The sequence below is a fragment of the Felis catus genome, chromosome D2 (assembly GCF_018350175.1).
Source record: "Felis catus isolate Fca126 chromosome D2, F.catus_Fca126_mat1.0, whole genome shotgun sequence".
NCBI classification, from domain to species: Eukaryota; Metazoa; Chordata; class Mammalia; order Carnivora; family Felidae; genus Felis; species Felis catus.
The window spans coordinates 47,298,193-47,309,246 of record NC_058378.1 but is presented as its reverse complement, the minus strand read 5'-3'; the positions used below and the strand labels follow the sequence as shown (position 1 = coordinate 47,309,246).

At 42.2% G+C, this 11,054-nt stretch overlaps 1 protein-coding gene across 2 annotated transcripts in view; it reads left to right on the top strand.

Moving 5' to 3' along the window:
• The first annotated feature begins 424 nt into the window (after positions 1-424).
• Positions 425-11,054, top strand: part of ERCC6 (ERCC excision repair 6, chromatin remodeling factor) — a 78,413-nt gene continuing 67,783 nt past the window's right edge. For both annotated transcript variants that reach the window (XM_011287260.4, XR_002146483.3), the window contains exons 1-4: positions 425-562; positions 5,345-5,780; positions 7,621-7,741; positions 10,283-10,394. In XM_011287260.4, coding sequence (XP_011285562.2) covers positions 5,359-5,780; positions 7,621-7,741; positions 10,283-10,394 — 655 coding nt within the window. In that variant the 5' untranslated portion in view covers positions 425-562; positions 5,345-5,358. The remainder of the gene's footprint in view (positions 563-5,344; positions 5,781-7,620; positions 7,742-10,282; positions 10,395-11,054) is intronic.

Here is an 11,054-nt window from a genome sequence, read left to right as displayed (position 1 = left end):
CACAATGTCTACCGCGGGTGGCTATTGAAAAGTAACACTCAAGCCAGCTCCCTTCCCAAGCTTACTTTCTTTGGACTTCACGGTTAATTGCAAGCATTTACATTCTTGTGGCACACGTGTACCTTTCTCTTTCTCTCTATGGAAACATGTCTTGTGTTTCTTTTTTTTTTTTTTTTTTTTTTAATTTTTTTTTTTTCAACGTTTTATTTAGTCTTGTGTTTCTTATAATCGCCTTCCTAGAGCGGTATTTTTTTTGACCACGAGTGAAGCCCGGGCCCAAACCACACAGCCGACCGTTTGCCCAGACAACACTCAAGAACAACTCCAAGTAAAAAGTGAAGGCTATACCGCACCCTCAAATCACGTGACCTCGCCCGCTGCTCCAGGGAGCCTGGCGCATGCACAGTAGGCCCCACCCGCGCACGCTCGTCGGGTCACGCTTGGGGGCGGTGCTTACGGCGGACTGAAGACGCATGCGCAGCAGTTGGCCCCTGTCTAGTTTCCACGGCTGGTGGCGGTGGCGGCGTCTACGTTTCCGTACGGGTGGCCGCGCGGCCCTGGGGTGAGTGTTCGGATGGCCGGGCTAAATGACGGGCAGGGGATGTTTGGGCCCCGCTCGGACTCCCAGGCACTCACGGCCTCGCCTCGGCCATCTGGCCGCCTTGAAGGATCCCATCCGCGGGGGCGGCCGGGAGCTGGCCCTTGGGCCTGACGCGCGCCTTCCGTGCCGGCGCACCTGCGGCCGGAACTGACGAAGTAGCGCGCGCCCACCTGGGGCGGCGGGAGGTAGCAACCTTGGGGCCGCAGGCTAGCCGGCCAGCCACGGAACATCACTTCTGAGCTTTGTGTGGGCTCCGGCGCGTAGGGTCAGCGCGGCCCTGTTTGGAGTTTGTTACTTGAAAGAGAGGATCGGGGTAAATTCAAGTCAGGCGCTTTGGGCATTGACATAGTCAAGTGGGAGTATGTGGAGGAGGATTGAGCCGTCCACATATAAATACTGTTACATTGGTTTCCCACGTAGCATCCATCGTCATAGCTGTCATCCTTTTCCAAGCTGCCGTCACTTTTCACCCGTGTGTCTCCCATCATCTCCTTGTACTGTTTCTTCTAATCCATTATCCATACAGTAGCCCAGGTGGTCTCTTACAAACGTGAAATAGGTCATAACCATCACCCTGTTTAAAACCCTTAAAAATCATTCCATTGCTCTTGGAATAAAGTCCAAGTTAATGTTTTCCCAGGTCCTTTGTGACCCAGCCAACTCCTCCATCTTCGCTTATGCCCCACTGCATCCCCAGTTAGGCATGGTTACAATAAAATATGCATACCACAATTCAGCTCTTCCCACAGAAGCCCCAGTGCTCAAAGGGGAGGATAATGAAGATACCGTTATTCCAAGATGATTAAGGGTTGCAGAGTGTTAGAAGATATTCTGTAAGATTTACACCATGAATGGAGTCCTTATCAGCAACTTTAACTCAGTTACTCATGTAGGATAAAGTAAAAAAGTTTCACTGTGTTCCACCTTTCTTTCATTTTCCCAAATGCCCCAGCTCATCAGCCTTAGAAATTACACATTTCTTTGCAAGATGTTCACTCCACTTTTGGCCTGATTAATCCTGTTCATCCTTCAGAGACTGGCCCGAGTATCACTTTATCAGCCTCCCTTCTCACACCTACCTCTGCCCTGTCAATTAGGTTCCTCTGTTATTTTGTCCTGAAAAATCCTGTTTGTTTATAACAGTTACTATAACTACATTTGTGTATATAATTTATATATGAGCATAGATTTTGTATGTGCAAATATGTATACGTGTGTATAATTCTTAAAATGTATGTTTTCCCCAAGAGACTCTAAAGTCTATGGGGACAGAAACTAGTTAACCTAGTATGTTGCCTGGCATAATTGAAATTGTTGAATGGATGATTTATTTCACTTCTGAAACCCTTTATCTTCTGATGAGAACCTCCTGGGTTCAGCTCTCATTCCCAGCTTGCCCTTTGGTCCAGTCATTCTTCAAGTGGCTTCTTGATGTCTCCCTCTCTCCTTCCCTGTCTTCCTATTCCAGTCCCTTCCAGCTTACCCCCCCCCCCTCAGCTTGGACCCCAAGTTCAGTTACTTGAACTAGTCTCCTCCTCAGCATCTGTATCCATGCCCTTTTGTCCTCTACTACTTCTGCTCAGAAAACCCCCAACAGTGACATTTCCCCTGGGACTGTTACGTTAATTACTGAAGGAGAAAATTGTACAGCCTTGGGGATTGTTTTGGGGGGCCCTCCACACCCATCACCAGTGTTTGTTCCCCATCAGCTTTTCTCTTCTATAGGACATTTATTCCAGATTTTTATTCTTCTCCAGCCTCCATCCCAACTTTGTCCTTTGGCTCAGGAGATGCCCAAACTTCCTGCCTTGCAGGATATTTTCTCTGTGGTCCACCTCAGCTTTCCTCTTCTGCACTTACGGATTTAGATACATTAAGATCATTCTTCTGCCAGAGTTGGAGAAAGATGTTTCTTCTGTTTACGTTTATACTTGGTCTTTCCCTGCTACTGTCTCCTGTACAACCTTCTCTGTAGGTTATCTCCCTATACAGCTCCTTGCCCCTATTGCATTCTATAGTTTTTCTTGACTTAATTTCCCTCCCCCAACCCATTATTACTTTGTCATTCCAGCTGTCTCCCTTCCACAGCCAGGTTCCTTAGGGGGGGTAGGTTACCCACTTGTGGCCTCCATTTCTTGATCTACTCACCTAACTCACTGCAGTCTGGTTTTCGTCCCTATTGCTCCACTGAAACTTATTTTACTCAGATAATTAGTGACCTAATTTCCAAATCCCTTCTGGCTTCCTTACATGAACTTGCCATATCGTTTCCCATTTTTAACCATCCCTTCTTTTCTATTATTAGAAGTTTTTTCCAAACATCGTAATTTTAATTTTGTTTTTGTACTACAGTATTATTAAGATTTGTGATTGAATTAATGTCTTTTTTTTTAAACTAAAAAAGGAATGTTTGTATATGTACAAATAAGAACAGTGACAACGGAATTATTAATTCCAGCCAGTATGAAGGCCCTGGGCCAGGATCCTGCCCTCTGTGTTGAAAATGCAGGCTAGCTAATGATAGAGCACCAAGTTGATCCTTTGTTCTGAAAATAATCAGAAGGCATAAAAAAGGAAGAACTTTTTACTCTGCTGTTCACTTTTAACCTTTGCCGTGTTAGCGTCTTACCCTCTGAAAGGATTTCTGGTACCTGTCATAGTCTTAGGATTCTTTGGGCTGTTTGCTCCGCTGATACACCCACATCTCCTTCAGACCTTTCTCTTGAGCCAAGATTTGCATTTCTGACTGCGTGCTGGACATGTTACCTGTGGCTTATAAGCTCTCTACCAGCCCCTCCTTCTGCTTCTCATCTGCTTTCTTTCTGAGATTCTCATTTTTATGACTGAATTCACCAGTGACTCAGTTGTCACATTGGACTTGTTATTTTAGACTCTTCTCTGAACCTTACTTCCATTCAGCACATATGGAGTATGTTCTGTGTATCAAACTTTGGGCCAGGTGTTCAAATTTTAGCTTGTATATGTTTGGTTTTTTGTTTGTTTGTTTGTTTTTGTTTTTGTTTTTAGTTCCAGACCCAATGGATTGTCCCTTCCTCTGTATCCAGGTGGCCTGTTGTTGGTGGCTCTTCTGCAGACCTGCCCATGTTGTTGACATGTTTCTCCTCCCCTAGAAAGTGAGCTACTCTGGAGGGGATGGTGCTAAGTTCCTGGCATCTTTGTATCCGAGTGTTTGGCCACTGGAATGGTTTTATTTAATGAGAAATCAGTGGGGCTTACTGGGAGATCTTCTGGTCATTTCATATGAATAAAATTTCAGTGGTGAAAGATACCTTCCTTTATTCACAGTTAAATAAAAAGCAAGGCTGTTGGTTATTGGATTGTTTTTTGATGTATTTATTAGATAGTTACGCAATCAACATGGTGAATACATTTTCATTCAAGGAGTTCCTGAGTATGTGGAGTAAAATATAACAGCTTCTTTTATTCCTCCCTATTCCTTCTGCTTCCCCTTCCCCAATAGTTTAATATGTATCTCCAGATCACTTTGGATGCATTCCATACACACACATACAGATATACATTTTTTAACCAACATAAATGTGTTCGTCCTAGGGGAATTTTTTTTCACTTTACAAGACTTTTATATCCTTGTCACTGAAAATACTTAACGCTTATAATAAATTATTGACATGCTATAATAAACATCCTTATATACATGTGAGTACTTCTCTGGAATAAATACCTGGTCATGTGCATTTTAAATCTTGATAGATACCGTTAAATTGCTTTCCAGAAGAGCTTTAGTATATCCCTACCAGCATTGTGTGAGGGTGGATCTTCCTCGTCTGTACTGGATTATTATCAGGCCCAAACTGTTTTTGCCAACCTGATTTGCAGCAAATTGTATTGCACATTGAAATGGGGTTATTTTTGAGAGTATTTAATCTTTCTCAGATTCAGATTTGAGTGGTGCTCTTATGTCTTGTTTGTAGTTTGTGTTTATTAGAGTAAATGTTTAGCCTAAAAATTTCCAGTGTCAGAGTCATAGAGAAGCTTGTTCCTTACTTCACTAAATTTGCATATCACAGTTAATCATGCCACTGTATTGGGAATCTTTTGGGCCATAATGCAGTGAAAATGCTAACTTGGAAAGCAGCAGTCAATGACTTCAGTTGATTTGGAGAAGACACTCAGGGCGTCAGTCAAGATTTTGGTTGCCAGCTTTATTGGCTGGTTCTCCAAATGTGTTTTGTTGCTGCTACTGCATTTTTTCCTGCTGGTTTGTCGCCGTTGTCGTCGTCGTCGTCTTCTTCTTCTTCTTTTTTGGTTAATTTTTTCTTATTTATTATCAAACCTCAAGAATATGTATAGCTTGTACCCTTTTAAGAAAAGTAGTATTTGGAAACTTGAATATATCTGATTGGAGGATTATTATTTGCTCTTTTGAGAAATCAGGCTTCTTTAATTATGAATTTTTTTTTAAATTTTCCTTTTAAATGTTTATTTTTGAGAGAGAGACAGAGTGTGAGCAGGGGAGGGGCAGATAGAGAGAGACACAGAATCCGCAGCAGGCTTCAGGCTCTGAGCTGTTAGCACAGATCGCGACATGGGACTAGAACCACAAACCGTGAGATCATGAGCTGAGCCGAAGTCAGACACTCAACCAACTGAGCCACCCAGGCGCCCCCTTTAATTATAAGATTTTTAAGAAACTATATAAATATCAACTCTTTATAACCAAAAAGCTTATTACATACCTTTTTTTTTTTTTTTTCCTTTTAGATAGTCTGTAGAGGATGCAAAATGCAGGAATCCCCCACTCAAGCCAAGCTCAGGAGCAAGACTGTTTACAAAGTCAGTGTGTCAGTGATAAACAAGAAATGACAATAAAACGAGAAAATGACGGCAATGCAGAGGTGGAGGAAAGCCTCCCCTCTTGTTCCTCTGCCAGCGGACCATCCACTTCTGCCGAGGGCTGTTCATCAGAAGTTCTGAGGAGAGGGCCAGCCCTGCTGCACATCGACAGACATCAGATACAGACGGTGGAGCTGAGTGCGCAGGCTCTTGAACTGCAGGGGTTGGGTGTGGATGTGTATGACCAGGACGTGCTGGAACAGGGTGTGCTTCGGCAGGTGGACAGCGCCATTCATGAGGCCAGCCGTGCGGCCCAACTTGCTGATGCAGAGAAAGAGTATCGCTCAGTCCTGGATGACCTCACGTGAGTGTGGACCATCTTCTCTGATTGCAGAATTTGTGTTTACGTGTGACAGAGAAATTCAGATGATAGCTGTAGTATTCCAGAAATTTAGGAAATTGATAGAACCTCTAATTTGAAAGATGAGGTCAATTAGGGCAGTCTTTGGCCTTGTGTGTGAACCCTAGCCCTTTCCCTCAGGAGCAGCACTGAACATGGTAGTTAGGGTCCCAGTCCAGCCAACAATAGCCTGTGTATGCATAACGTCCTAGAGAGGAGTACTGTTCTGAGTGCCCCAAAACTCACAAGCATGTGCACAAAATGGTTCTCAGGAGAAGTGTACCTAAAGGTGTGATGTGTCCTACTCAAGACACCAGGAACACACCCACCTCCCCCTCGCATTTTTCTCTTGTCCTATAGTTTCTTTCCAGTTTCCTGTGTCTAAACCAAGTGACAGTCTTTTGGTAATTTTTCAGATTTGTATTTCTAGAAATAATGAGAAACAACTCCTTGTTTTTCCTTTCTTCTGTCCTACTTGTGACTCTGTAGGAAAGATGATGTCCTGTGGAGACTTCATTTGTGTTTTAGAGGAGAAACAGGCCCTGGACCTGGGCTAAAAGGTGGGGCAGGTGGAAGATTGAACTTCCTCCCCATTGCCAGTTTGCCCTGTCATGACCAGTTTTCTAGGCTGTGTCAGGCAAGCAGGAAGGAGGAGAGGAATGGGTGGAGGGATGGTGCAGTTTTGGATGTGGGTGGCTGGGGAGGGGAGAGGTGGGACTGTTGGCTGCCCTCAGTGGGGGAGGCTGAGGTACAGATGCTGTGGGAACTTAAAGGACATGTTTTCTGCCAGCAGCTTCTTGGTGTGTTCTTTTGGCCTCTTGAGTAGCAGGCATTCTGGATTACTTGTACTCTGACCTCCAGGTGTGAGGAGCTCGACTCCTTATAATGAACACACCTTTACATTTGACCTACTGCTTGCATAGGTGACGGCGGAGTGCTGCAGAATTACAACACAGGTTAACAGAGCGATGGTGACACGTGGTTAGACTGCCAGTAACTTGCATTGATAACATCTTTTATCCTGAAATCCACAAAGGTTACAAACAGCAAATTACCTAAGTGTCAAGATTGAATTTGTGTTTTGAAAATTGGGAGTTTACCATTCTGTGGTGTGTGTTTTAGGAGCAGCGTAACATAGGTTGATTTTTTCCCCCTTCACACTGTGAAATGTAATGCTACAGCAAGTAAGTCTTCCAATATTGTGAAAGAAAAATAATTGTCACAGATACCTGACTTGTATAAGAAAATGTATAAGCATTTCTAGTTCTTTCCCAAACTTTGGGTGACTTCCATAATGGGACTTTAAAAACCCATGTATGGCTTGTTGATAATGGGAGAGGGTGTGTGTGTTTGGGGCAAGAAGTATATGGGAGTCTCTGTACCTTCCTTTCAGTTTTGCTGTGAACCTAAAAGTGTTCTAAAAAAAATAAAATCTTAAAAAAAAACAACCAAACCATGTATACGCATTTTTTTGTCTAAAAGGGTAATTTACTGCACACTGTTTTAGCACAGTCTCTTGAATAGAGTAGACCCTTAAAATGCTTGTAGAATGAATGAAACAGCTTACAGATGGGAATGTGCTGGTTTAAATCAGCCAGATCAAAGAAAACGCTTAGCAGTTATCTTACCTTCTAACAGCCCTTCAAATTCAATATGTGGCCAAAAAGAATATGGATTCTGGTTTAGTTTCTTTTATCTTTTAGTTAATAAGTAAAAGGACATTGTTTTAGCATTTCTGTCATCTTACACTACTAAAAAAAAATGTTACCAGAGTGGAAAATAGACACTGTATCTTATTTTTCAGGTCATGTAGGACATCCCTAAGGCAAATCAATAAAATTATTGAACAACTTAGCCCTCAAGCTGCCACCAACAGAGACGTCAACAGGAAACTAGATTCTGTAAAACGACAGAAGTATAATAAGGTGAATCCAAATAACACATTTAAGTATTGCATTTTTGAAAAAGTAATCATTTCTGTTCATTTAATATTTAGGAAGTATTCGAAAAGTAGTTAAAATATGGGAAGCATGTGTCTATAATAAATTTTGAATTCCTTTTGTATGTTTAATTTTTCAGCTGTTTCCCTTTAATATCTCCTGTTAAAGAATATTTTTTAGGGGTACCTAGGTGGCTTAAGCTGATTAAGTGTCCGACTCATGGCTTGCGGGATTGAGCCCCGTGTTGGGCTCTGCACTGAGAGCTTGGAGCTTGCTTGGGATTCTCTCTCTGCCCCTCCTGCATGATCTCTCTTTTTTTTTCTCTCTCAAAATAAATAAACATTAAAAAAATATTTTTAAAAATACACATTCACACATGTTTGAGAAAGTGTTCCCTTATTGGCGTTGCGTGCTGCCTTATTTATGTTTAGGATTATGGTCTTCCTTGCTTTGCCACTTTCTTTTACCCAGCTTAGGCTCCTGTTTGGCATGCTGGCCTCTCATCCAGTCTCCTTGTGTGGTGTGAATTTCCTTTTTTTCTTCTGCTTAGCTCCTGCTTGTACTGATTGTGTATGCTGTGTTTCCTGTTGGTATAGCCATACCTCTCTCACACTCATGCTCACTGTTCTGAGAGGCCAGCATTAGGTATTGCAGTCATCACCCAGCCACACTGATGGGTCTGCATTGAGGGTTGTACAACTTCAGGCAAGGGAAGATCTGAAATTATGACATTGTTTTTATGAGGTTTGAAACAGCTTTTAGTATTTACTTGTGTTTTATGAAAATATATTGGAGTAGATAGGAATGACTAGTGTTGATCATTTGATCCAAAATGTCATCCAAAATGACTAGCAGATATTTTTGTGCTTGCAGTTGACCCACTGCAGTGAGTGAAGTTCTTACATATCTTATTTAAGCTCCACTAGTGGACGCATATAGACTCGGTTCCTCCTGCTTTCTGCTCACCAGTCCATTATCTTCACCACCCCATCTTCTCTCACCAGAATAGCAGCCCAAAGGTCAGAGCTCACAGTGGTTTCAGGTAGCCAGGGTCTCCGCTTTGGGGACATCTGGCCTCTTGTTGGAATATGCAAATTAATGTGCAGAGACCTCTAATCTTGGGCTTCTGGTGAGCTGAGGTTTCAAGGAGTAGTGAGGACCAGATGTTGGGCCATTTTAGGTACTAGTGTAACTCAATTGTATATTCCTATCTTTCTAAAGTAGTCCTTTGATGGTTAGACTATTCAGAGAGAAAGGCTGTTTGTTTTGTTTTGTTTTTTGAGAATGGCTATCTTTTGTGCGTGTGTGTGTGTGTGTGTTTAGAGAGAGAGAGAGCTGGGGAGATGGGCAGAGGGAGAGAGAGAGAGAGGGAGAATCTTAAGCAGGCTCCACGCTCACATGGAGCCCAACGCAAGGCTCTGTCCCATGACCCTGGGATCATGACCTGAGCCAAAATCAAGAGTTGGACACTCAATTGACTGGGCAAGCCAGGTACCCTGAGAAATGAGATTTTCTCATTTTTAAATGAGATTTAACCTAAAATCTGTTTAAATGAGATTAAATGAGGGAAAGACTAAAAGAAAATGAAATGCAGTTTAGTATAACGTGGCATTTATATCTAGTGTTTCTCCTTGTCCTATACTCATATTTGGTGTTTAAACATTGACCTTGAGAAGAACCAGGTACCTTAGGCCTAATTAATTGGAGAGGCCCTAAGAATGGCTGCATAGCTGAGCTCTGGTGGTGTAGAGGGAGAAAAGACAAAGAGGTGTCATGGGTGGGAGGGTAAAAGGGTATATCAAAATGTGTATTCCTTTTTTTTTTTAAATGTTTATTTTGAGAGAGAGAGTACGTGCATGAGCGGGGGGGGGGGGGGGGGGCAGAGAGAGAGAATCCCAAGCAGTCTCTGAGCTGTCCGTGCAGAGACTGACATGGGGCTTGATCCCATGAACCGCAAGATCATGACTCAGGCCAAAATCAAAAGTCAGAGGCTCAACTGACTGAGCCACCCAGGCGTCCCTATATTCCTTTTAAAATCTTGTGATTGGGTAGAATACTATAAAGGACAATCATAAATATGGTAGATTATCAAAGGGGGCTGACTGTTTCAAGTGTTTGAATGTTTGTGTTTATGTTTCTTATTCCAGAGAATATTATTGACCTCATAGCCCGTTGGTTGGTAAGGTCAGAAACAAAAGCTTAATAATTTGCCCTGTGTGTAATGGGGGAAAACCGAGTAGAGCAGCTCCACCTCCCAAGTCAGTGGAGAGCCAGTGCATGTGAACATAGACAGCTGTGCTGCCCAGCCAAGAGAGGGGGTACAGACAGGGATGCCTGCCTGATGGAAATGCTTGGAGGCCTGCTTCCTGCTAGAAAAGTGGCAGTAGCTCAAATGAGGTTCTATCTAATAATAGTAACATATGGAATTCCTGTTTTATTTTGCTCTTGATTAAGGTTTTTACATTTATCTTTGGTATTTAGCAATAAATCATTTCTGTTTTCTGTATTCAATATTTACCATTTAAGGAACAACAGTTAAAGAAGATCACGGCAAAACAAAAACGTCTCCAGGCCATCCTTGGAGGAGCAGAGGTACAAGTTGAAATAGATCATGCTGGTCTGGAGGAAGAGGATACAGGTGAGGAACAGTGTCTCCTTGTTCTTGAATTGGTGCCTGATGCCTGAAGTTGGTGGAGGGTATCTCCTCAGTCATGGCCAGGGTTCCCCAAAAATGTGTTTCTTTGCCTTAGTGTTGAAACAGAATTAGGAAAATTTTATTCTCTACTTCTGCAGAACCAAATCTGTTTTAAGTCATGTGGGGTTTTTAAAGAATGAAAGTAAATGTTTAACTGCATCTACTAGAGGCTGCTGGTGCACATAATTTATTATGTTTAATAAATTAGGGAACTTAGCCTTCTTGTGTAGTTAATTTTGTAAAGACAGCTAACATCTCGATCAAATTACATTTTTAAGCCCAACATCATCAGTCAACATTCATAGAATTGCTTTTACATATCTTTTTGGGACATGTTTGGCAGGCTTTCCAAGCATCACTTCTCGTTAATGAAAAGGCATCTTCATTCAGGTTATACTATGGCTGTAATTTTGTTTTAATTACTGCGTAGGATGAATGTCTTTTGGAAAACCTTTTGGGAAAATGCGTAAGCTCTGAAATGAAATATCTTTGTGGTCTGTGTGTATGTGTGGGTGTGTGTTTAGAAATTGTTGGTAGTGGCTCAGTCATTTAATACTTGAAATATAGATTGAAGCTTCTTAGCATTTAAGCTTTCCAAGTAAA